The sequence below is a fragment of the Ziziphus jujuba genome, chromosome 10 (genome assembly GCF_031755915.1).
Source record: "Ziziphus jujuba cultivar Dongzao chromosome 10, ASM3175591v1".
Classification (NCBI taxonomy): Eukaryota; Viridiplantae; Streptophyta; class Magnoliopsida; order Rosales; family Rhamnaceae; genus Ziziphus; species Ziziphus jujuba.
The window spans coordinates 14900637-14928209 of NC_083388.1; the positions used below are offsets into that span (position 1 = coordinate 14900637).

General features: G+C 33.7%; 2 protein-coding genes across 3 annotated transcripts; both read left to right on the forward strand.

Annotated features, from left to right (window-relative positions):
- Window positions 1-2306: 2306 nt before the first annotated feature.
- Window positions 2307-6931, forward strand: LOC107411375 (double-stranded RNA-binding protein 2). 2 transcript variants are annotated; one of them, XM_016018951.4, is made up of 3 exons: window positions 2307-3007; window positions 5214-5433; window positions 5881-6931. In XM_016018951.4, exons 1-3 carry the CDS (start codon window positions 2750-2752, stop codon window positions 6588-6590), a joined length of 1188 nt encoding a protein of 395 aa, XP_015874437.1. In that variant the 5' UTR covers window positions 2307-2749; the 3' UTR covers window positions 6591-6931. The 2 variants fall into 2 exon arrangements, with proteins under 2 accessions (XP_015874437.1, XP_015874438.1); XM_016018952.4 differs by having other exon boundaries at window positions 2310-2995.
- Window positions 6932-17034: 10103 nt separating this feature from the next.
- Window positions 17035-24773, forward strand: LOC107411377 (homeobox-leucine zipper protein REVOLUTA). The gene is made up of 18 exons (XM_048468381.2): window positions 17035-18251; window positions 18677-18836; window positions 19365-19450; window positions 19558-19648; window positions 19768-19863; window positions 19987-20100; window positions 20182-20265; window positions 20418-20573; window positions 20665-20739; window positions 21339-21445; window positions 21545-21728; window positions 22125-22313; window positions 22531-22611; window positions 22860-22994; window positions 23316-23647; window positions 23883-23988; window positions 24123-24272; window positions 24383-24773. Exons 1-18 carry the CDS (start codon window positions 18019-18021, stop codon window positions 24530-24532), a joined length of 2529 nt encoding a protein of 842 aa, XP_048324338.1. The 5' UTR covers window positions 17035-18018; the 3' UTR covers window positions 24533-24773.
- Window positions 24774-27573: the final 2800 nt, after the last annotated feature.

Consider the following 27573-nt stretch of genomic DNA (forward strand, 5'->3'; position numbering starts at 1 on the left):
CAAAATCATCAATATTTTCTCTTTCGGTGTATTACAATTTACAACCATAAGTGATAACCAAAAACATGTTACCATTTGCAACATCATCATCTATTATGCCTTTTGTTTTTTTAATAGGGTATGGCCCAAACTAAAACATTAGCTTTCATAGGGACCAACTTGGATATTGGTCCATGCCAATAAACTACCCCCATAGCCTTAACACCAGACACATGGATACCTGCAATTTTAAAAGCTCATTGTCTGTATATACTTTCTAAATGCGTGATTTACATTATTCTTAATTTGTTTGCAATAGTGCAAAATACACCTACAAAAATAGGGAGGTATATGAGGGAGTCAAAATCATACCCATAAAGAGCCATCATTTTGGTCAAACCGTTTGTACGTGGATTTGATTAGGGGACAATTTGATGGTTTGGTTTACTTTCAATTCGGCAACTTTTTTATGGGTTATACAAATCTGAAACAATAAATAAATAAATAAATAAAGCAAAACCACGGATAGTCAACAAATTGAGCTTTAAATCTCTATGCCCTAAATAAATTCACGTGAAAATCGTTTATATGCTTAGTAAGATACAAAACCAAAGCTTCTAATCACTTAAATAAGGGATTTTGTGTATGAATTATGTATGTATTGTATTTATGTTTATATATGTTATATGTATGCATGTATGTAATGTATGCATGCATTTAATTTAAGTAATGGTGTGCTGCCTTTGCATTGTCCACATTTACACATTATCTCTAACAAGTAACACTGTCATGTGGGCTTCACTTCAACCAACAAATTTAACGCCGCTCCTTCTACATAAATAATTTTATTTATTTATTTCGACATATCTCAAACATTATAGATTTTAATGCATTATCCTTTTAAATGTTATTTGGATATTTTATATGAATATAACATATTTATTTACTAGCATATTAGTTATAATTATATTCAAAAAAAATTTGCACTTCTCATAATTATGAGTTATATATTCACTGAAAAAGAAATGCTAATTTTAAAATTAAAAAGCACCCTTCACAAAAATAACTTTTTATGGATATAAAATATTATTTTTAAAATCAGTTTTCAAATTACGTGGTTAAATAATATTCTGAAGACAATGGGAGTGATTTAGAATTATTCACTTCATGCGTCCTATCAAATTAGGACATGCAATTAAGCTTTGTATCATTTCGTTTTTCCTTAAATAATGATTCATAAATTTGAATTTTTCTGAGTATTTTGAAAACAATTGGAGTGATATTAAATTATTCATTTCATGCGCCCTATCAAATTAAGACATGTTATTAAGTGTTGTATCATTTCCTTCTTTCAAAAACCATTAAATAGTTTTCCTCAAACAATGATCATCTATTTGAATTTTCCTGAGAAGCTTTGCTCAAACAATAATCATAAATTTAAAATCTCCAACCTTTTCATATAATATATATGAAAGGGGGAAAAAAAATAACTCTCAAAGACACTGCACAATGTTAAAAAAACATAACCATAAAGAAAAATAAGATAAAACCACCAATTTTCATTCAAAGGTTATAAGTTTGAATTCTCTCTCTTTTTTTTTTTTTTTTTTTTTTTTAACCATTAACATTTTTAACACAGACATTTTCTTTTTTTCTTGTTAGTGACTTAGATGATTTCTCTTTCCATCAATTAGTTTTGATTCAGATTTTAACATGCCAAAATAAATATCTAAAAAGCTAAAAATATGCTATTATTTAAGGGTTAGTGAATACATCGGCATTTTCTTTTATAAAGTTCAGAATATATAATGCCAAAAATAACAAATTTAGAGATTAAATTGTGAACTGATAAAAAATTTAAAAGGTAATGGTGGAAAAAAAAAAAAAACTCTTTAAGTTACAAATTCTAATACATTATACAAGATTTCAAAATAAAAATAAACCCTTATAGCACTTGCAAAGTGGATGAGTCTATTTAAGTGATGTAACAAATTTTAATAAAAAAAAGTGTCAAAATAATTTAAATTGGAAACTGTGGGTGGAATTAAAGAAATTTACCAAATTGACTAGGAAAATAAATGAGAAATGGTGTGGGGCGGGAAATCAAGTAATAAGTAGAAAAATAAAAAATAAAAGCAGGATAATTACAAAAACAAAAAGAAAAAGAAAACAAAAATTTAGAAAATCTAGGAAAAGATCACATCCATGCAGCCTAACGTCCAGTTGACTCCCAGCAATAAAGCAATTAATAAATTCCCCCCCAATTAAAATAAATAATCTCTCTCTTCCCTTTTTCTAAAAACAAAAATAAAATTTTCTACTTCCAAAATACAAAAAAACAAAAACAAAAACAAAAAAATTAAACTCTCACTCTCTCTCTCTCTCTCTCTCTCTCTATCTCTCTCTGCCTTTTTTCCAGCTTCACACCCATTCTCTTCCTTCTCTCTCTCTCTCTCTCTCTCTCTCTCTCTCTCTCATTTCACAACCTCAGAAAAACAAACCCTAAAACCCGTTTGATCTTGGCCGGACCTTCATTCTCTCCGGCCACCTACCGAAACCCGACACTGGAAGCCGAAAACGCATCCATTTTACGACCTGATACCCACCCGATCCGATCTGGCTCCGGGACTCCCATTTTTGCCGAGAGTCCCAATTTGTAGCTCAGTAAGGAGCTCTGACGGGGAGAAAAAAAAGAAAAAAAGGAAAAGAAGTAGAAGAAAAACAGAGTGTGGAGGAGTGCTGAGGAGGAACAAAGAAATCGGAAGCCGAAATGTACAAGAACCAGCTTCAAGAGCTGGCCCAGCGGAGCTGCTTCAACCTCCCTTCCTACACCTGCATTAGGGAAGGTCCAGACCACGCGCCGAGGTTTAAGGCCACCGTTAACTTCAACGGCGAGACCTTTGAGAGCCCCCACTACTGCTCTACTCTGCGTCAGGCCGAGCACTCTGCCGCTGAGGTCGCTCTCAACTCTCTCTCTAACCGTGGACCTTCTCACTCTCTTGCCGCTAGGATCCTGGTCAGTTTCCTAGTTAGGGTTTCTCTCTTTCTCTCTCTCTCTCTCTCTCTCTCTCTGTGTTATTTTGGTTTCTCTTTCACTGTCACATGCCCTGTCTTTGATCTTCGTTTTTTTTTTCTCAGTGATCATTGAATGTCTTCAAAGAGACATGGCTCTGGAACTGAAAAATTTTCATAAATTAGTTTTTGTTTTTTGGGTTCTGCTTATCATCCACACACAAGGGTGGGTTTTGGGCTTTTTTTTTGTGATCGCCGGAGATTTAGATCTCCGGCGACGAGGTAGAGTTTGCGGATGTGTGGTTGGTAGAGCGAGTTTGTGAAATGTCAGAAATGTCCTCGTTGTTGTTGTGGTTTTTGTGGGGCGGGGCTCTAGGAATAAAAGTAGTGGGAGTTCTCTGACTGACTGTCAAATAAAATGTATGAATAATAATTTAAAAAGAGACTCCGCTAGAAATGGAGAAGCTTCTTAGTGGGAAAACGCCTATTTTATTCACACCCATCTGGGTTTTCTTTGTCTTTATAGTTTCCAACCAGCTGTGCTTAATCTTAGTGGTAGTCGTAATAAATTTCTCAAAATGAGGGGTACTTTGGTCATAAAAAAATTTGTTCAACATTTAGTGGGATTGATATGTGCCTATGTTTTTTTGTTGACTGTCTGATGTGTTCCTGGGAAGATATGAAGAAATTTCCTTGAAAAAATTGGGTTTAGTGTGATGTATATACCATATGCAATGCCTTGATTATGTGGACTGCAGATTTGAAATGCTATGCTGACATATTTGCGCTTTTAAGCTGTTTAATAGTTCATTCCTTTTGGGGAGAACATAAGAATATTTCTTGGGTAATCATATAGTTGTGCAATTTGGTTGAAATCCTTACTGTGCCTAAGAATGCTAGTCCTCCAGAGTGGGTACCAGGTTCTGGGAAGTTGCTGATCAGGTGTCTAGATATCTGTTTTTATGTATTCGTATGATATTGAAGCAATATGATTTACTTGTTTCTAAATGTATTTCGTTTCATGGCCTGGTTGGTTGGGGCAGAGGGTTTATGTCTTCGTACCTGCTTTCTGATGTTGCTCTTGAATGAATTTAGATATAAATATATATCTTCAATGTGTGGTGTGCTTCTTAATTTAGATTGGGAAGACACTAGAATTGAATGTCTTCAATTTGCTCGTAAAGTTCTCTGAATGGTTGATCTATGGAATGATCTTCAGTCTGCCTTTATATTCCCTTCCTCATATGATGACTTCTAAGAATCTGGAATATACTTGATGCAGTATTTCCTTCAGACAGATGTTAATGACTTATTGTGAAGGGTGGTTAGAAAAAGAAAATTAAAAAAGGAAACACAAGAACTAATATATGAACCGAACATTCACCTAGGCTTCATTGGTCTAATTAATACTCATTGAAAATTCACCCTGTCGTTCATCAGTCAAATGTTTCAGTCCTTGTTTATATTAACTTCTGTGGGTTCTTGCATAATTAGTTATTACGGTCTTCACTTTATGGCTGCCATTCTACTTTACAATTTGGTTACTTCTGGCTACTTACTCTTATTCAATTAAAAAGCATTTTAAACGTTAACACTGCTGGGTAAAGGAAAGGCATGGAAAAATGGTGGGATATTTAAACCTGTTACTTTCTGCTACATATAGATTGTCAACATGGTTTGGCTATTGTTACAGGCTTACAGCTGAACTTATCTCTCATCTTATATCTCTTTCTATTATCTATGTTGTTTCTATTCTTTATCTCACAAGTGTCCCATTTTCTGGTAAATATACTTGTAATAACCATTAGACATGGTTGTTAGTTGTAACTACATATAAAATTTTGTTTAAGATTGTAACTTTATGAAATGGTTCTGCTAAGAACCAAAGTAACTGCTAGAGTAGCTTCTTGTCAGCCTTAAATAATTATTTTTAGGTTGCAATTTTTATTTTTTGGAAAGAAAAAAAGTGGATACCAACTGAAATTACCATTATATAGTGCTATAGATACCTTGGTGTGTGAAACTACCACAAGCATGCACTCAAATATGGTTTTATGTCCCAACAAGTTTGAGTAGCATTTGTTTGTTTATTCCTTTCTTACTATTTAAGACAGTTTAATTACTATCACGTTGATTTTTTTGTAACAATTGTCTGGTATACATAGCTTGCTGCTTTAGCTAGTTATGCTGTCTAGAAATTGATTATGCTTCACTTTGCACAGGATGAGACGGGGGTTTACAAGAACCTGTTGCAGGAAATTGCTCAAAGAGTTGGAGCTCCATTACCCCAATACACAACATACAGGTCGGGCCTTGGGCACCTACCTGTTTTTACAGGGACTGTAGAACTAGCTGGAATTACTTTCACAGGAGAACCTGCCAAAAATAAAAAACAAGCAGAGAAAAATGCAGCAATGGCAGCATGGTCATCTCTGAAACAATGTGAGTCTCTGTCCAATTTTCTTAGTTAAGTATTTGTTAATGGTTTGAGCAGAGGGAATGGTCTTTGCATGGTGGGAGGGATGGTGAAGTCTCAATCTTTTAATGGATAACTATAAGATGGATCCTCGACCAAATGGTGTTTTGGAGGGTCTCATTTGATATTTTATGTTCTGTGGTATACTGGCATTTCCATGTCATGATGTCATATTGTACTCGTGTATTGTGTTTCTTTGTTGTTATTTGGTATATTAGGATCATGCTTCTCTTTCTTTGTTGTTATTTGGTATATTAGGATCATGCTTCTCTTTCGCAGATATAACGTCTTTTTCTTAATATCTAAAGGATCAGCTATAGTTCCACTTTGAGATGTCAGGTTTCAAATTGAACTGTAAACTTGCATGATATCGTTTCTTTTACATTCTGATGACATGTTTTTTCTCTGGACAGTGGCAAAAGATACTGCAAGCTCTTCTCCTGAACCGGAAAACAATGATGAGCTGGAACAGATTACCATAGCTCGGGCATTACAGATATATCGATTGAAGGAAAAAATAGCAATGGCAAACCCCAACGCTCCAATACCTTTTCCAAAGAAGTTTCCTGTTCAGAGCCCAAGACCAACTAGTCCACAACCACCTCCTGCTACCACATCAAAAATTCTCCCTTTAATTTGTCAGAAGGCAGCTCCTCGAAGCAGACCCCAGTTAAATGCAGTTAATGACAGTCCTTTGTCAGAAGGTCATGCAACCACCCGTCCTCTGAAGTTTCCTGCCGCAGGAGCAACTCCTTATGTTCCCATTCGTCAATTAAGAACACCTTGCCATGGAGTTGCACCTCCAGTGACAATAAGAACTGCAGTGCCTGTATTTTCTGCCCCACCACGCCCTTCACCTCCTGCCGTGCCCTGCCAGGTGATGCGCCCCCCACATGTACGAATTGCTCCGCCTGTAACTATCAGGCAGGCCGTTCCTGTATTTGCTTCTCCGCCAGTTCGAAAAGAAGATGCACCAGCCATTAGAAAAGAAGACCCTGCTGCCATTGTTGCACCCAATATGCAGAATAAATTACTGGCTCAAAGAGAGGAAACTGGAAGCACATCTGTAAACAATCCGCAAGAGGTGGAGACAGTGCAGAGCTTGGAACAACTCAAAATCTGATCAGGATTGGGGGGAGAATTAAATCCATGGGAGACATTGTGATGATTTTGTGCTGGTCTAAGTTTGTTTTGCTATCTCTCTCATTTTATTATATGTGTTTTTTTGTCTTTCTACTTCTTTTCCTTTGTTTTTTTTTTTCCCTTCCCAATCCTTTCCTTTTTACCTTTACCCGTTTTGTTTTGTTAGAAGCTACAGTTGGCAGGTTAAATTAGCATTAGCAGTCCCATATCTACGCCACTTACGGCAGCTGTGTCATGTAATTTGCTCTTCTATTTCCCATATTCATGCTGATCTTAATAGGTGATCATATAGCAGCAGCCCAAAATTTTTTGAATGCTTAATGGTGGGGAGTGAAGATGGATTGGAATCCTTGCAAGTTGACCTAATTAATCCCTCCGCCAAAAAGATAAAAAATATAAAAAGAGGTGTATTAAGTAAATTTTAAATTCAATTTAAATTAGTAACATGATAATTATAAATACTTTAAAATGATAGTTTTATCCATTTCTTTCATATTATAGTTTTATTCATTTCTTTCATGTTATACACTGGGAATTAGACTTATTGAATTTTTCCATCATTTCTATTCTATTGTTCTTCTTTCTGAAATAGTTGGTGGATTTGGTTTGGCTTGCCCACTGGTCGGTTGTTTGACCTCATTAATACGGAATAGAATCTCTTCCTTTTTGTAGTCAATCAATTCCCACTTTCTTCAATGGCAATTTTGGAAGTATTATATTCATTAAAAAAAATTTGGAAGTAAGCATTAAAATTCATAAATATAATCATGTACGTCGTTCAGCTAAACTTGGACTGCCTTGCACAGTGTAGAAACTCAGAATTATCTCATTCTAGAAAGCGGTGACTATTAGCATCTAAAAGTTCTTCAACAATCCAAGATTATCGTATGGGTCAAAGATAATTTGGTGCACTCAAGCTTGGAAAGTGACGCTTGCACTTTATCTTTTCTCTCCTGTGTTGATCAGAAATAGACTAAAACATTGTAAGTTGGTTTTCTCCATTGTATTCAGTTAACCAGTTGATATAGCTAATTAAACATGCCGGTTTCGGATTGAAACTTAAAAAAGAAATTGAAAATATCGGTGTGGATTGAGGGGGTGAGGATAGAAGGAAATCTTCAGTACTTCGAGAATTCCATTTAGGCGGCCACATATTTATTAATGGAGGCTACCTTAGTCCAGAAGTACATATTCGATGATGGGGTTTCAGTTTCACTATCATTACATAGGAGATGAAATCCTGTTAATCATAAAGTTGTCGAATTTCATCTTCTCACGCAGCTTTTGGTTATGCATTAAACATTATACATGCAGTTGTAAAAGTCATTCATTCATTTAAAATATTAATATGGTAGATGGACATTGTCAACCTAAAGAATAAATACACCGTTCTAGTAATTTGTCATTATTTCTATAGAAATGTGGATAAAATGATAAGCGGACATTCATTGAACCTGAATCTTACCAAACAAAAAAATAATAGTAAACTATATACCAAATTATAATTAGGTATAGGGATTTGAGAATTGCTAGATGATTTTATGTTTTTTAAATCATTAATTGAGGTATTATCAATGAAATTTGTAATATTATCAGTTATAATATATATATTCTTTTAATTTGATCATTACAGTAATTTTTTTCTCACTTCAATATGTCAAACTCATGACCTCTCAATCATAGGTATAAGTGATTTATACATTTATTAAACCTGAATCTTATTCTTACCCAACAAAAAAATAATAAAAACTATATTATATATATATATATATATACATATTTAGGATTTATATATTTTATTTTAAGATTATGTATAATTTATAAATTATTTTACCTATATTGCATATGATAATTAAAAATGATATGATACAATATAATGTACCCGATATATGTAATATCTTCTCTATTACGAAGTAGAAGATAGTTTTTAGAAGAAAAACTCTTTTATAACTCTTTTATATATATACACTTACAAATTATGCTTTGACATTTGACAAGATAATATTACTAGGGGGTGAAAAGGGCTTCCAGATATGTTGTTTGATCCTTCGATTGATGAGGGTGTTTGTTTCCTTGTACATCTGTGAATAGCCACACCTAAACTAAGCATGAGGTTTCAAAGCTTTAAGTTATTATACATGTCCTCTGTTTCTTTAATTGTAGGAACCAGATAATGACTGACTATCATAATTGAGCCTTGTCAATGCTTAAAATGCTTATGGGTTACTCTCATTCATTTAATACCTTTATCTGTCCTTTTTCCTTTTCTTTTGTTTTTCTATTTTTCCTCCACTATTGCCATTGCCTATTTTGCCAAACAAACAATATTCAATATTTAAGCCCCAGTCAACAATGCAAGGTTTAAAAGTTTTACAGTCTATCGGATTTTAGCTTATTACTAATATGGTGGTTAATATTGTAGAACCAAAACACAAAATTAAAAAACGGATAGTTACATTTTAACCATCTTAATTATGGATATGGATTTTTCTTCTATTTTTATTTTTATTTTTTTTTACACTTTGTCATTTATACTACAAAATCTTTCAAATTGTCCCATAAGCTATTACTTTTCTATTAATTAATCAACCATTTTTTTTCCAAATATTTTAATGACATTAAACATAATTTACGCAACTACAATGTTTATAGACTATTTTATTCTACTTTTGGGTGGTAATATAATTAATTTTGCTGAATTTATTAGATAAAATTACATGATTGGATAAACTAGTACAAAAATAATAGTTTATGAAGAAATGAATAAAGCTTTGTAGATTAGGAGGCAAAATGTAAAAATGATATAGTTAAACAGGGTAAATCATAGTTCCCAAAGTAAAAACTTTGTGATGATTCAAAATCATCCAAACTCATGGTGGAAACATGAAAATCCACCAACCTAATTGGTAGGAAAAACCAACATAAACTAATAATAATAATAATATTCTACCTGATCATGGTGCATTTTTTGGAAATCCCATTTTTGGGTCCCTAGTCTGTTGGTGGGTCAGTTTATACTGTTCGGACTTCTTCATGTCACTTTAAATTAACAAGGCCTCCATAGCCAGCCCAAAGTGAAAATACAGAGTATATCTAAAAGCTTGTTTGGAAGTCAAAATCACCCATAAGGAAGGGAAAGCTTGAGAAAAAAATTGCTCATTCCCCAAGGGCAACATTTTAAAACATACAGATTTGATTTAGTGGAAGTGGTCTACTTTTTTTTCTTTTTTTTTTTTTTGGTTGCTTATATGATTCATTCAATGCATGCATGTTTTGGGTTCTCAATTTCCCAACCTCTTGCTCATAAAAATCTTTACAATAGTTAGGCCTTATTTGAAATTGATTAGGCGATAATTTTGGAGGGTTTAAATATTTGGTAGAACTAGCTTTATCCTGATTTTTAAATAATTCTATCCAATAAATTTGAGAATGACATAAGCATGTTTCTAAAATATGAATCTATTGTAATCAAATTTAATATTTTAAATTCCTTAACACCTTAGATGAGAGGTTTTAAGGAATTGTATTTTTTTTCTTTTTTACTTTTTATTGGCATATCAAAATTGATGTCAAAATTTTTCACAAAAGGACATGAAAATTGAAAGGGTGGTGCCTAATTTTGTTGATTTTGTTCTTAATTTTTTGGGATGTTAATGATGGATTACAGGAAGTTTACATCAGGCAGTTATGTAATAAATGAGTTTGAACTAAGAATAGAGAATGGTGTTAAAAGGACTTTATCTGCCAACCCATCTTTTTCTCTCCCAAAGTGACTAGTTTTGCTTCGGCAACACCCCTAACCAACAAGAAGGAGAGGTGGTATCTTTATCTATTTGTGGGTTAAAGCTTTTTGGTGAAAAGAACAGAGCATGGGATGGTGAAATGATGTAAAAAAAATATTTATATATTTATATTAACAAATAAAAATAAAAAAGGGGTACTACTGCTACAATTATAAGTGTGCCAAACAAGCAAAGGTGGAGAGAGATAGAGGGGTTCACAGTGTGACAAAGTGGCTAGCTTGAGTGGGCCCAAGTCTCCACTTCAACGACACCAACCCTCAAAGCAAGCCACGTCAGCATTCTATTGATTTACGCAACAACATTTTTTCTGGGGGAGTCGGCCCAGACAGGATGGGCCCACATGATTGAACCCTTGGATGGGGCCCAAAAGGGGTTTAGGAAGCACTGGCAATATTCCTTTCCTATGAGAAAAGCAATGGCTCAAGGCAAAAGGAGATGGGAACCCTCCACCCATTAGGAAGAAGAACATCAAAAATAAAACAAAGCAAAGAAAACAAAAGTGAGCGAGTGAAAAAAATAAAAAAAGAAACCAAAAAAACAAAAAACAAAAACAAAATTAAGGGGTAAGAGGGGGACAAAGTGGAAGGATGTTAATCCCATCACCTAAAGTTTGCAAAAGTAAAGAGAAATAATATATATACCCATTTGACTTTGTTACATCTCATCATACACCTTTGATTGTACTATATCCACATATATAGAAATAGGAAGTATATGTCACGCATACATAGACAACCCTTTATATGTGTCTTCTTCTAATTTGTTTGCCACAATTAGCTTTTCTACTTTCGCAAAAATCTTTTAAGTAAATTATCAAAAATGTTGATAAAGATTATGCTTAACAATGCGAGAATTCAAAGATTTCAATTTAAAATTATTATACAATAGAACAATGATTTTGTTATTAAGTTTTTTGTTATTAAGTTACTTCCACGATAATAATAAACAATACATTTTGGCTTTAAAAATTTCAAGAACAACAACCTCTAATTATGTATTTGTTGTTTTATATTTCTTAATTATTTTTCCACTTTAACATAATTTTGAAACTAATAAATATGAAACCAAAATCCTCATATCCCTTTTACGAATTTTAGTTTAAATTCAATTAGAGATTTTTAATTTTAAAAATATCATTTGCATTTTCAATGGTTTTAAAAACTTTTCATATGGAAGTCTAATACCAATCTTCATCATTTGCAACTCTATATAGAAAATTAAGTAGAATTGATATTTCCAAAATCAAAAAGAGATCTCATTGAAATAAAAACAAATTTCACAAGGTTGGAGATAAATTATCCCTAAATATCATGCTGAACAATGTAAGTAAAAGATCTCGCTTGATTTCAACAATTCTTCTACATTATTTATAAAATAAAAAAATTGTATATATTCAAATTTTTTATTATATGTCCATTTTTTATTTTAAATATTATTGCAAACCATGTGTCACAAAGGCATGCGCACAAAATCTTCTCTATACATCAAGAATATACTGGCTTTTCCTTTCTTGTCATGTGTATATAAGAGAGAGAATGAGATAGACAGAGAGAGAGAGAGAGAGAGAGAGAGAGAGAGAGAGAGAGAGTGTTTTGTCTGAACTTATATTATACACAATAATGCCCGACAACACCATATATGGAGCATGAAAGGCTTTTCAGTGTTGAAAGTCAATTTCTTTACTTTTGTTTTCTATGATTAATATCTACGACATTATATATATTTTATTTTTCTTTTATCTCATTGGCATGCTTGGAAGGTAGAGATTATAAAGTCATGCTCAGGAGATTGTAAAAAATCTTTTTCTTTTGAATTTTGCCATTTTCATTCTTTTCTTTAGATGAAAGTCAGATTTAGAAAAACAGAACTATGCAGATGAACACTCTCTTATTGTTGAACAGTTTTATGTGGAAAATCATCTGTTATCAAATCTATAGGAACATTCTATTCCATGTCACATAATATATAGTACTAACCACTTCTAGTGAAAAATGAAAATAGTATCATACATAAGCAATAATGTTTTTTTTTTTTTGGATAAATACTTAACCAATAATGTCCAAGGCATTGAATATACCCCAAAAAAATGTTAAAAGGGGTTAAGTTAGTTATTAAATAATATAACAAATGACATATAACTATATATTAAATGGATATAAATTATCAAATTATGTGGTAAATAATTTAATATATCTAGGAGTAACATTTTTATTTTTTTATTTTTTGTCTCTAATAGCAACAGCATTGTTGATATACAGGGATTGCAACGGGGTGAAGCTTGGTTGGAGAAGCCTCCTCCATGCCTCACCCTGCCCCTTAAAATGTGTTCCATTCCCACCTCATTTTTTCACTTCCTCTCAAGCGGAGCAGGTGGTGATTACCCATTTAAACATAAAAAAATTTAAAATTTAAATTTTCAAATATATTTTTAATTTACTTTACATAGTTAATATATTTATACAAATAGATTATATAAATATAATGTTTATAAACAATAATATGATTAATATCATAAAAAAATATAAATACATATATTTTCATAAATAAACATGTATATATATATATATTTAAATACATATATATACATAACTCGTCCCGGTCAGGGCAAGAAAGCTTGTCCCACTGGCCTGTTCTCCGTTTGATCGAGGAATTCAGAGTTGGATCTTCATGGAATCGGATTACATGGATTGTTTTGCCATCCCTATTAATATACAAGTTTTATTGGTGTTTCATTATTTGGAAGTATAATTTTTTTTAAATTTTTTTATTTTTCTAAAGGTATTGAAAAATCTAATAATATATTTATTAAAAAATAAAATATTATTTTTTTATTGATTTATATCTAATTATATTTATTCCTCACCTTATAAATAAATTTAATTTAAAAATTTATTTATTTATATTTAAATTATATTATTTTTTAAAACATATTAAATAGATTTTTGACGCTTAAGCTTTATTATTATTATCTTTTTTTTTTTACATTGGCAGTTTGAACGTTCATAGAATCATCAAATGAAAAAACTAGTAATGAAATATTGCAAAGTTTATTCAAAGAATCATAAGCTTGACCCGACAGTAAAATTATTATGAATACATACCAGATTTTAGATTCAAAATTTTATCCCAACAGAAATTTTCTTCTTCTTCGGTTGTAATGTTGACATAAAAAATAAAATAAAAAAATAAATAGCACAAGGACAACTGATGGTAATACAAGGACAACTGATATTTCAATACTATTCTATATGTTTAAATTTTTTTTAATTTTTTTTAAGAAATTATATTTTTGGTTTCTTATTTTTATTTTTTAATATCATCAAATCCTAAAAGAAATTATATAAAAATAACCTAAAGAGAATATAAAAAACATATCATTTTGATATTCTCTCTTTCCATGATCACACCATTCGCTTAAAGTACATTGGTAGGTCATTTTCATCCCTATAGCACTAAAAAAAAAGAAAAAAAAGAAAAAAAAAAAAAGAGTGGAATATAGGAGAGGAAGAGGATCATTAAGGATCTGATGAAATGACCTATTCATATATATTTTTACAGAACTTTGGGAATGGTTCCATGTGTTTGATAACCTGCTATCAGATTCTATGGAGTACAACATTCTCCTAATTTTGCCCTTCGCTGGTGCATCAAAGCATGCCACCTAATTTATCACTTTGCTTCTATACGCATGTAATTGCTATTTAAATTTAATATATTTAAAAAGAAAAAAAGAAAAAAGGAAAAAAACAGCTCTATAATCAAACTTGTTATAAATAAAAGGTGTAATAATTAAACTAAATAACTAGTGATTTTGCATTCAATACATAAATAAATATATAAATAAACTTAGTCATCGTATTAGTCCTCAGTGATAATTTTGGTATGTTTTTCTTAAAACAGAACTATTGAACTTATTTAAGTGGCAAAAATTTTAAAACCAATAAAATCAAGATTATCATAATAAAATAATACAGCATCAATATTGATCATAATTTGAAATGTATAATAAATTAAGAATAATAACTTTTAAAGACAATCATACAATGATTCTATAAAGACAATTAAATTTATAAAATTACTATTCTTTCAAATAATAATGATGAGTTTTAATGTTTTATTTTTTGAAAATAAAAATAAAAATATACATTGTCAATTTGTAGATTGTATTGTTAATAACTAGATTATGAAAATGTATCTGTCATTTAATGCTTAATGTTAACGCATGTTTTTATACATAAGAAACAATACTTCAATTTAAAAAAATTGTATTTCTATATTACCTTTTTAAAAAAATATTTATTTATAGAAAAAAAAAAAGCTTTTCAAAGATTTATTGATATAAAAAAAACAAAGAAAAAGAAAAAGAAGTGACCTAATTTAGTGGCAAAATTTTCAAAGGAATAAAATTGTAGCAAATTTGACCACTAATTTTGAGCCCTTGTCGTGAAACATATGGATTTGAATTTTCACTTGGAATCAACAGTAATTTTCTGGAGCTGATAATTTCACATCTATCAGTTTCATTCATCATTGCTTGTGTTTTTCAAATCCTGTTTCCCATATTAACAAAATGAATGATCATAATCATCGATATCATCATCATCATCATCATCATTTTTATCTTGCATTTACTAATGGAATTTGATCAACCATTCACTTCCCCATCCATCGAGGTCACACTTTCATACAATGGACTGGATGCTACAATATCAATCCCCCCATTAATTTTAATTTTTAACCAGAACTATATATATATATATATAAAAGAAAAACACACACACAATCATTGTATCGAAAAGATTAATTTCAACCCGATGTGCCAAAATTATTAAAAAATTATAATTAAAAAAAATTCTGTTGCTTCTGATTCAATAAATCTAAGGAATGTTGCTTATTCCATATAAAAAAAAAAAAAAGCTTAATCAACTCAATTTCATCCTCATTCCTCACCAACATCAATTATTATAATTGATAGTCAATTTTTTATTTTTATTTTTTAATTTTTGTGGGATTGTGGGAAGCACGTGAGGCTACTTTTCCCGCATGCCAAAAGCAAAGTGAAAATATATTGGAATATAAATTAATTGGACACATGAAATAAGAAAAAAGAAAAAAAAAAAAAAAGAAAAAGAAAAAAATCACCGACCAGAAGAGGCGCCGACGGTCCGCGCCGGAAGAATTTGAGGCCGAAAAAAGACAAAAAATAATAGTAATAATAAATAAATAAATAATAACCCACTTTCATTTTCATGGGTTTATTTGATAAAGTTTGGTCTGGAATTAAGAAACTGCCTTCAGCTTTGGAACTCATTTTCAAACCACACCGTTTCCTCTCTGGCTTTTTACAATTGTCCTTTCATGTTTCTCTAGATTCTCCACTCTGCCACTGATCTTTTATTTATTTATTTTTTTAATTTGCCTTTTTGAGCTATATTCTTATCTTTTGGTTCAAACCAAGCTTGTAAATCAAGGATTTTTTTTTTTTTTCCTGATGAATTGTAAATCAGGGGCTTAGGTTCTACTGTAGAAGATTTTTTGTTTGTTTGTTTTGTTTTTGGGTAAATATGTTTGCTACAACTACAGATGGGTTGGTCATATAGCTGTGCATACTTGACAAATAGGGTAGAAGATCATATACCATACAATTTTGATAAGAGAATTCACACCCTAAAAAAATGTGTTATCTTGAAAATTCTGGTAAGAAAGCGTGTAATTTATATTTTAAAAAAAGGTTGAATAGAATCGGTGATGACCCATCAATGATGGAAAAGCTCAGGTTTTTAAAGATATTTCTGGAAGCCTCGTTATGTTCTTCTGGTTCCCATAGTCCCATCCCACGTTCATGCTGCCAAAGCCAACTTTGGCTTATTCATTTCTTTCTTTAAATAAATTCCATTATTGTTTGTTGTTGTTTAATGGTTGTTACAGCAAAAAAAAATAAAAAAAAGCCATAAATGTCTATGTCTGTCACTCCACGGTCCACTCACGCACATTCCAAGTTCCACACATATATATGTTTTTTATTACATATTTTCTCCTGTTTTATGTTACAAGAGTGAGATGAACGGCAACAAATTGACTAATGGGTTAGAGAGTTTTACTTGGTTACCTCTTACAAAGTTGGATAAAATTATAATTATTTTTTTTGATAAATTAGATAAAATTATAAAAGAATGTTGTTGACAGTTTTCTATTCACAAACTCCATTATCATATTAAAACGGCATGTATAATATATATATTTAGATACAATGTTGAAAAATGCGGAGGAAAATTAAGAATTTTTATTTAAGGGAAAAGAAGTAATTTTTGGATTATATATTTGTTTTTTACTGCCAAGATAGATTTGGTTTTTACTTGACCGAGACAGATTGACAGAAGAGCCTATGGCATATGACCTCCTGGGTCTAACACGTCATTTCAAACAAACACTAGGGACAACGACGTAAATGCGCCGAAATCATTTTATCAACAATAAAAAAAAATTAAAATAGAACAAATATTTTATTAATAAACCATACTGGTAAGTTTGTCGATATGCGTGCAAAAATAAACTCTTTCTTTCTCTCTCTCTTTTATTCCCACTGTTTCAGCTCAGATCACTGTCTTTGCCCCTCTCTCTCTCTCTCTTTGTTATTTTATTTTTTGTTCACTCAGACCAAAAAAAAAAAAAAAAACAAAACAAAATCTTTTTCTATCACAAACTCTTTCTCTTTGCCAATATCTCACTCTTTTGTCATGATTATGATTAGGGTTTCACTCTCTCTTTTGGGTTGCTTGGTATTACCAGCTCTCTAATGCTTTCTCATACTGGCTCTCTTTGTCCAGAGAGAGCCTCTCTTGCTTGGAGGATAGCTCTTTTCTCTTTTGTTTTTGGTTTTTTTGTTTTCCCATTTTCTGAAGCTTGAATGATTTTTTCTCTATCAGGTTTTTGAGTGTTTGTTTCATCTTTACTCTTGTGGGTTTATCTGGGATCCATCCGAGAAGAAATTTTTTTTTCAATTTTTAATTTTTTTTGAGGGTGGTATAAAAATGTGTTTTTTTTTCTTCGCCATGAAAATTTAGCTTCAAAAAGCACGAAGTTTGAGATTGGGGTTTTGAAAAAGAAGACGTGGGATTATCTGTTTGAATAATTTCTTGGGTGTTTTTGATTTTCATTTGCCAAAAAAAAGAAAAAGTTGTTTCCGAGCGTCTTCAACGAAATCAAATCACGAAGGGGTTACAGAAAAAAGAAAAAAAAAAAAATACAGACTTTCCGTCCTTTTATTGGAAGCTATAAACCATTTTTGGATTTTGTACCTTAAACAACAAGCTATATATTTGTATTCACCCAACAAAACCCGACAGAGGCTCGTGGTGGTTCTAGACCAAGTTCGTCCGTTTCTTTTTTTTTTTTTTTTTTTTTTTTACATTGAGCTAGTGCTAGCTCACACTCTCTCTCTTTCTCTATCTAGGACGGACTTTACTAGGATAAAGAAGAATCTTGTAACTCTCATCTTTTAGCCCAAAGAAAAACCCAAAAACCATTAGCTCTGTAGAGAGCTGGTTTTAGTCTATTTTGTTCTATAGCGGTTCAAGTTGTCTTGATTTGGGTTAATCTGCGATAATGGCGATGGCCGTGGCTCAGCACAGAGAGAGCAGCAGTGGGAGTAGCATAAACAAGCACCTTGATGCCGGAAAATATGTCCGGTACACAGCCGAGCAGGTCGAAGCTCTTGAGCGAGTTTACACCGAGTGTCCGAAACCCAGCTCTCTTCGAAGGCAGCAATTGATCCGTGAATGCCCCATTCTTTCAAACATCGAGCCCAAACAGATCAAAGTCTGGTTTCAGAACCGAAGGTAAAATATAAAAATAAGGAAGCATGGACTGCTCGCTGCGACCATTTGGAGAAATGGGTGTGATTTTTTTATTTTATTTTATTTATTTTTTAAAAGTTATAACCCAACAATTGTAACCTTTGGATTTCTAAAAGGAAAAGGGAAAAAAAAAACCAGTTTTATTGAAATTCCCACCTGATCAAGACGTATCATATTTACGGGCTTCACAAACTATTGTTGTTTTTGTCTTAAAACCAAGCGTTTAGCATCATCGTCTTCAAAGTATTTTTTTTTTCTTTTTTTGGGTTTCTCAAGAAATTTTAAATGGGTATGTGTTTCCGTGATGAAAAAATAAGTTTTTTTGGGGGTCTCGGATGCTTTCTTTTGGGCTAAAATTTTTTTCTCTTGAGACTGAAGAAAAATGGTGTGTTCCGGGGACCGTGCAGGTGTCGAGAGAAGCAGAGAAAAGAAGCCTCGAGACTACAGACTGTGAACAGAAAACTGACGGCGATGAACAAGTTGTTGATGGAGGAGAATGATCGGTTGCAGAAACAGGTCTCGCAGCTTGTCTGCGAGAATGGGTATATGCGGCAACAACTGCAAACTGTAAGTGTATATTTTATTTACTCTTCTGGTTAATGCTGTGACCACTTGAATTTTCTGCAATTGGTCGTCTTTTTACCTTGGTGATTAAGTGTTTTAGGTTGGAAAATGTGTTTGTAAAGGGAAACAAAAAAGTTCAGATTGCGTCAATTCGGGTGCACTTCTGGTTTTGATTTTGAAAGTGTGGTATTTAGTCTTTACTGAAGAAAAAGACTTTATCCGTCTTACATGGAATAACATACGTGAAGGGGGTTAAGACTCTGAGATTTTGCTTTTAAATCAATTTCGTGGTGTGTCTTTTCAAGCCAATTGTTTCTCCACTTTGTTTTATCGGCCTTTTTTATTTGCAACCTCCACATGACTGTTGCTATCTTTGCACACTGCTAAAATTTTGGATATTACATGGAATTTTGAGTACCATGTATGATGGAGTTAATATAGCCAACTATCCTGCTGAAAAGTTATGCTGTTTTCTATTGCTTTTAATTTGTTTTTTTCTTGTTTTGTTACATGTAATTGATGTTTCTGCAGGCATCAGCGGCAACTACTGATGCAAGCTGTGACTCTGTGGTTACCACCCCTCAGCACTCTCTCAGAGATGCTAATAACCCTGCTGGGTAATCTCCTTCAAGACCAGTGGCTTTGAGCTTTACCTTTGTCCTTATGTAGTATCAATAACTACGATATTATTTTTACTGTCTGATCTACTTCTGTCTTTTGGCAGACTCCTCTCAATTGCCGAGGAGACCTTGGCAGAGTTCCTTTCTAAGGCTACAGGAACTGCTGTCGATTGGGTCCAGATGCCTGGGATGAAGGTGTATATCTTATGTTGAAAAAATTTGTTATTTAAGCAGAAATTTTTGAGTGGCATTTGTTAAAGTACCCTTTGTACTTTTCATAGTTCAAGTCGTTTTTTTAAAATTTATTTTGTCAGCCTGGTCCGGATTCGGTTGGGATCTTTGCCATTTCACAAAGTTGCAGTGGAGTGGCAGCTCGAGCCTGCGGTCTTGTAAGTTTAGAGCCTACAAAGGTAAGGATGGTGGTTTCATTGGTAATCCAAAAATATTTCTTGTCATACTGTTCTTAGAGCTATGTTTTTATGTATGGTAGAGCTTATTGAGCTATGAGGATTTTAATGTAGTCACCTCCACAGATTGCAGAGATCCTTAAAGATCGTCCATCTTGGTTCCGGGACTGTCGGAGCCTTGAAGTTTTCACCCTCTTTCCTGCTGGAAATGGAGGAACAATTGAGCTTATTTACACACAGGTCAACTAGAAGCACCTGAAGTTTCTTTTGTTTATTCTTCTTTTGGGATGGATGCCTTTTGTAACATTGATGTTGCTACAGATATTTGCTCCAACTACGCTGGCTCCTGCACGGGATTTCTGGACTTTAAGATACACTACAAATTTAGAAAATGGCAGTCTTGTGGTAAGAAGTTTTACTGTGTACCATCTACCTCTAGTACATTACAATCACCACCTGAATATAATAATCTTTATCACACTCTTTTGGCTTTTTATTATATTATGGACAACCTGATATGATGTCTTGCAATGTTTCTTGCTGTCTATGTTATATAGGTTTGTGAGAGATCTTTGTCAGGTTCTGGTGCTGGTCCAAATGCAGCTGCTGCTGCTCAGTTTGTTAGAGCCGAAATGCTTCCTAGTGGTTATTTGATTCGGCCTTGTGAGGGTGGGGGTTCTATCATCCATATTGTTGACCATCTAAACCTTGAGGTTTGGCTTATGACAATTACACACATATATATATATATATATATTTTGATTACTTAAAAATCACATGATAATTCCTGCCCGTCTCATCTAGGCATGGAGTGTACCTGAGGTGCTGCGACCACTATATGAATCATCTAAAGTCGTGGCCCAGAAGATGACTATTGCAGTAAGTATATTCTGCTTTGCTTGATGTACATGTTTATCTTGTAAGTTTCATTTATTGAAAGATATATGTATATCCTTTTAAGTAACAATAATGTTTTGGCACTTTCCTAATGCATTTTCTAATATTGAACTTTTAAAATTTTTCTGAAGCACTTGAAATTGTTACTTGTATTTGATGAATTTCTATTTTGGGATTTATGCTCAAAACTCTCGACATTTACATTATAGGTCCTTGAATGTAATAGCCTTTTACTATTCAGTATTGAATTTTAGGTCTATTGCCATCTATATGAGAAACTAATTGAAATTCTCCACGCTAATTCTCATTTGTCATTCAATCCCATTCAGAGATTTACAATTTGCATTTATAATGCTAGGAGGATTAATCTTTTGTAGGTTCCATTTTCTTTTATTGATGATTATCTAGAGCATAGTTTAGCTTTAAAACTTCTGTAGAAGATCTTGTGGATTTTCTCTTCCTTTACAGCTTTTTTGCACAAGAGAGATGTGTTCAAGTGTATTTACTAAAAAATGATTCAATTCTCATTCAAAAATTGGATAATATTATAAAATAAGGTATTAACTAAACTCTGTATGAAGGCACTGCGCTATGTTCGGCAAATAGCACAGGAGACAAGTGGTGAGGTGGTGTACGGTCTAGGCAGGCAGCCTGCTGTGCTCCGGACTTTTAGTCAAAGACTAATTAGGTATTCTCATGATTACCTTCATTTTTTGGCTTTATAGCTTCCAAGATGGATGTCTCTGTTAATGTTTTATTTATTTGTTTTATTTGTATGGTTTGCCAGAGGTTTTAATGATGCTGTCAATGGATTCAATGATGATGGCTGGTCATTAATGAGCTGTGATGGTTCTGAAGATGTTACAATCACAGTCAACTCAGCCAAAAATTTGAGTGCCGCATCCAATTCTGCCAACACTCTTGCACTCCTTGGAGGGGTACTCTGTGCGAAGGCTTCCATGCTACTCCAAGTATGTTTAGAAACTCCTTTCACCAGTGACAATTAATTTAAATTCTATCTTCAAAATTTTAGAGTACTAGCTAGAGTAACTGTCTGGCTAAATTTGTTTTCTCTTAGGCAGGAATTTCTATAATTCAAGTGAATCCAGTCCCCTTTTGAGATTCCAAGAGATGTTTAATGTTCTTTAGCTCTACAGTAGTGTTATTATATTTAGAAGTTGAGGTGCAACATACGTGCTTTTTAGTCACTATTCTCTAAATTGAAGTGGACATGTTTAGGTTATGGACCAAAATGAATCTAGTTTCTGCACAGTGATGGTTGAATTAGATTGTACAAATGATCTGCCTTTTTTTAGCGTTTTTCTTTTTGCACCTCCCTAAAACTAGAAGGTTTTTGTGTCTACCAGAATGTCCCTCCTGCTGTCCTGGTTCGCTTCTTGAGGGAACACCGTTCAGAGTGGGCTGACTTCAATGTTGATGCCTATTCTGCTGCCGCATTAAAAGCTGGGTCATATGCTTATCCAGGGATGAGGCCTACAAGGTTTACAGGGGGTCAAATCATTATGCCCCTTGGCCCCACAATTGAACATGAAGAGGTATGTTTTTATGGTGCAAATTGGCATCTGACTTTTAAAAAAGATTGAGCTCTAACAGGGAAATGAAAAACGTGCACTACTTTTTAGCTTTTGTATTGTTAATAATACTTTAGATCCGGTTGGGAGGGAGAGAGAGAGAGAGAGAGGCCATTATTTGTTATCAGATTGAAATCTGTTCCTGAAAGTACGTATTCCTAATTCCTAGTTTATGTTTCAGTTGCTTGAAGTTGTTCGACTAGAGGGGCATTCTCTTGCTCAAGAAGATGCTTTTGTGTCTAGGGACATTCATCTGTTGCAGGTGCTTTTCTTTTAATCTCATTTATATTGCCATTCTTCAAGTATAATTTAAAGTAAAATGTAGGATATGCTTTCAACCTCAATTCAATTCTCATGGTGAATGATGACATGGCTGGAGAATTCAGACATTCACCATGAAGAGCTATTTATTTTATTATTATTTTTTTAATCTCATACTATGCTTTCGTAACGTTGTGACTGCTTTCTGTATGAGATCAATCTTCATAATAGCTTGTTTTGTTTTGGCAGATTTGTAGTGGGGTAGATGAAAATGCTGTGGGAGCCTGTTCAGAACTTGTTTTCGCTCCAATTGATGAGATGTTTCCAGATGATGCTCCGTTGCTACCCTCTGGTTTCCGTATCATCCCATTGGATTCAAAAACAGTTAAGTTTTGCTGTCCTTTTATCGTGTTGTATCTGCTTCATGCCAAGATATTGGGTCCTATTGATTTAAATTATTTATATGCAATAGCACAAACTTTTGGGAGTAGGTTTGATATCTAAGTTCTAATCCACTCGTGAGCATGTAATTAGACAGTCCTTTTGTTGTCGAACTGCGGCGAGTACATTTGCTTCATTGGTGCAGGATAAAGGATAGAAGACTGAGATAGTATATCATAGAACATAGAAACACTAGCATCCTAGTTTGTGATTTTACGTTTTGTTATAGTTGTATACTAATGTTCCCATATTTTGTGGTTGCAGTCTGATACAAAAGATGCTTTACCTACACATCGCACACTAGATCTCACGTCCAGTCTTGAAGTAGGCTCAGCAACAAACCTTGCTGCAGGAGACTCATCATGTCAAAACACTCGATCAGTATTAACGATTGCCTTCCAGTTTCCTTTTGAGAGCAGTCTGCAGGAAAATGTTGCAGCCATGGCACGCCAGTATGTCCGCAGTGTCATTTCCTCTGTTCAGAGAGTTGCGATGGCTATATCTCCATCAGGATTGAGCCCTGCCGTTGGACCAAAGCTTTCACAAGGTTCTCCAGAAGCTTTAACTCTAGCCCATTGGATCTGCCAAAGCTATAGGCAAGTTGTGCTTCTTTGTTGATATGTTTAATCTTTCTTGAAAAGAATGTTGTTTGTATGCTTGTTCCAAGGACATTCGAGGCTCTACTTGATGCATTCTGCTGAAAGGGCTTTAGCATAGGCCTTTTGATATTGTGTTTATTGAACCACTAAATGATTTTCTACTACCGTTCTGTGGTTAGATTTTGCTTCCAAAACTATATGATAATTATTTCTCCTTTGTTCTTTTCCTCAGTTACCATATTGGTACTGACTTGCTTAGATCCGAATCTTTGGTTGGTGACACGATGCTAAAACATCTATGGCATCATCAAGATGCCATCTTGTGTTGTTCGCTGAAGGTACGAGTTGAATTGAAATGACCTAATTCTATTCCCACTTGAATATCCAGAATCATTCATTTTGTTTTTGTCTCAAGTGAAATTATTGTAGCAATTCTTTGTTGATGGATGAGTTTTGTTTGGTTGGATTGCAGTCGCTGCCAGTATTCATCTTTGCGAACCAAGCAGGGCTTGATATGCTGGAGACAACTTTAGTTGCTCTTCAAGACATCACATTGGATAAGATATTTGATGAGTCCGGACGCAAAGCATTGTGTGCTGACTTTGCTAAACTGATGCAGCAGGTGATTCTTAAGATGTGCCGTTCGGTTTCATTGGTTTTTTATTTTTATTTTTTAGGTTTTTCATGGTTTTGATGATAAGCCTGAATATCTTGTTGGTTCTCTTTGCTCAGGGTTTTGCTCATTTGCCGGCTGGGATCTGCATGTCAACAATGGGACGCCATGTTTCATATGAACAAGCTGTTGCGTGGAAAGTCCTTGCTGCAGAAGAGAACAATGTTCATTGTCTTGCCTTCTCTTTCATGAACTGGTCTTTTGTGTGAAACATTTTATTCTCTTCATCTAACATCTTTCTCCCACTTTGAATATTGGAAAAGTACTTAAAAAAGGAAAGGAGAAATTTGTAAAAGAACAGGAAAAGAGAGAAGAAAAAGTAAAAGAAAAAAAAAAAGGAAAAAAAAAAAGAAAAGTTTTGTAATATCAGAACCCCCATCATCTGGTTCCCTGGCTTGCATTTTATTAATTTAATTGAATATTTATTTAATGCATCGAAATTTTTCCAAATCAGCTTTTATCTACCAAGTTTAGAACTTTACATGTGAAAGGAAAGGGTAATATGCAAAATCTGTAGAAAAAAGAATTGTTAGGTGATTAATTTGCAGCAATTGTCTCTGAGTCAAAATGACGCTGTCAACAGAATAGGCTGCTAGCATTTATACGCGTGAAGGTTGTTTTGTATCTAAGATTGGATATATAACTTAGTTTATACTTTATTTTACCTGTTTAATCCTATACCCTTCTTTCCTTGCATGCGTTGGCTATATGTGTAAGAGTTTGATATTGCTCATAGACTAAGCATACATCGGTCGGTCAGACTACTCGGCATCCTTTCTAATATGAGTGCGTGGAAAGTTGAAAAACGATATATATTTATTTTGTGCTGCAAATATAGCCTGTTCTGAAACAACATTTTTGCCTATTGTCTGCGTTTCCATACTGTTTTGGTCTGACAGTACTATTTATGAAGTGGAATTGAATTGTTCATGTGTGTACTGCCATGACGCTTTGAGTGTGACCGAAAAAAGTGTGAAGATTTTTGGTTTTGGGGTCCATATGCAAGGGGATGTAAATGCACGCTATGTCCAGAGAGGACATTAACTCTCATTTTGGGGCTTTGATTTCTAAGAAAACTGAAATCTCAGAATGTCTCTGTGGAGTGCATTGTTTGTGTGGGGCACTCAGTACGTCCTTAATTAATTTGTCTTTGCAATAAGTTCTGTAACGAAACAACATAATCAATTGGCCATTAACGTTGTTGTTGCTCACTGAATCCATTATTTATTTATTTATCTTGGTTATGGATTTTGTGCTGCTGCAAAATGCGTAGTGTTTCTTTATGCTGCTACAAGAGTTAATGAGAGATATTTTTACAAAAAAAGAAAAAAGGAAAAAAAAGAAAAAGTAAAGAAGAGTTAAAAGAGAGATTTGATATGATAAGGGGTTTATGAAGAACTTATGAAAAAGAATATCTATATATTACATATGTTTCAATCCACATCATCTAAATAATGACATTAAACTTGTGTTGGATCAAAAACATGTTGCACAATTTCTCCATGTGAGAGTTGTCTAACTGAAGGTTAGCAGTTCACTTGTGGAAGCTTCTATAAAGGATTCTAGTATAGTGGTGTGGAAGGTCGAAGCTATTTTGAAGGCGATCAAGGTATCAGTACAATCTTGGTGTGGGTTGAAACCATGGACACAGAGGAGAATAGAGGGAAACAAGGTTATTTAACCGAAATTAACAGTTGATGTAGCAAATGCTGTGAAGAAGTCCAGTTTAACGTTGGTGGGGAAAATTATCATCGAGAAGGCAATAAAGAAAATACTATACAGATGATCACCAAGAGAATCTAGTTCACTCATGAACATGTTGGTGTCAAACAATTGGGTTCTAACATTTTTCTGTTTATTTTCAACAAACCAGCAGACCGTGCAAGGGTCTGGAATAGAAGGCCATGGACCATCAATGGAGCTCACCTCCTTCTCAAAGAGTGGAACCCCGAAATGACATTAAGGGATTTTGAGTTCAATTCGTCCACTTTCTGGGTTTAAATACATGGACTTCCAATTCAATTCATAAACAAAGAAAATGCCAAGAAAATTGGAGGACTCTTCAAAGAGGTGATTAATTGCGAAGACACTTCAAGAAAGAATGTTTTGGGTATGAAACACAGAGATTGCAAGTCGAAGTCGATATTATGAAACCCATACCCACAGGTTTCTTTCAAAAATTTGAAAGAGGAAAAAGTTGGATTCAGTTTTGCTACGAGAAATTAGGGGATTTGTGTTGTAATTGTTGCTTACTAGGGCATATGAAGAATACCTGCACAGTCCCATCGGCTTCATCAACGAAGGAAGGTGAGATGTATAGAGTGGTGAACGAGGGATGCTTCCTGCGTAGGGTGGAGAACCCTAGAAATGACTTTTTCGATTCTTTCTCAAATGAAGATTTGGGAGTAGAAGAGGAAGAACAAGACAGAGACCGAGTTGAAGAGGCAGCCCTAACAGAGGTCCCCAAGGCAAATTCAGCAAAGGTCACTATTGATGACAAAGATGAGGCACACGTTAACCAAGGCGAGGTGTTAAGACAAGAGGAGGAGTTGAACCTAGTGATAACCCTAAACATAGGGATAAGGGAGTAAATGCGATAGGTGTCTCTAACAAGGAAAAAAAGTCTACTTTCAAGCCATACCCCTATGGATAGGGAGGAAGCATTTGAGGAAGCATTCTCAAATTTCCTAGGTGATGTACAGAGAGGAAATCGGTCTGATAAGGAGTTAACTAGGGTAACTGATAATGACTCAAAGGAAAATTGCCCTGCCATGACAGAGGAGGTTTACAAGTTAATTGGGTCTGAATCTCAGACTTCCATATTTGAAGGAATAATGATGATAAGAAAAGGTTAGTGGGCCTAAAAAGGAAGTTTAATGAGGATGGACCTTGGGCATTATCTAAATGGCCAAAAAGGGATAATGAGGACAAATACCATATGAAGGCCCAAGGCTAAAACATCTTTATTGAACCAAGATGGAGAGAGGAGCGGTCCATTGTTTGAAAGTGAGATTTGTCAAGCCTAAAAGGGAGAGATTTTTAGCCTAGTAGGGGAAGGGAGGGCTATGTAGGCCCTTTGCGTGGAAGACTTTGAATCGGTTGCCCTTCATGGTGGAAAATTGACGGGGACTCTTAAGTTAACATCCACAGTTTCACCCAAAGTGAGATTGAAAAATCGTGCTCGTGGATTGTGAGTGGTAGAAAACTTAAAAAAACTGATCTGGCAGAGATGACTACTCCATGGCTGAGG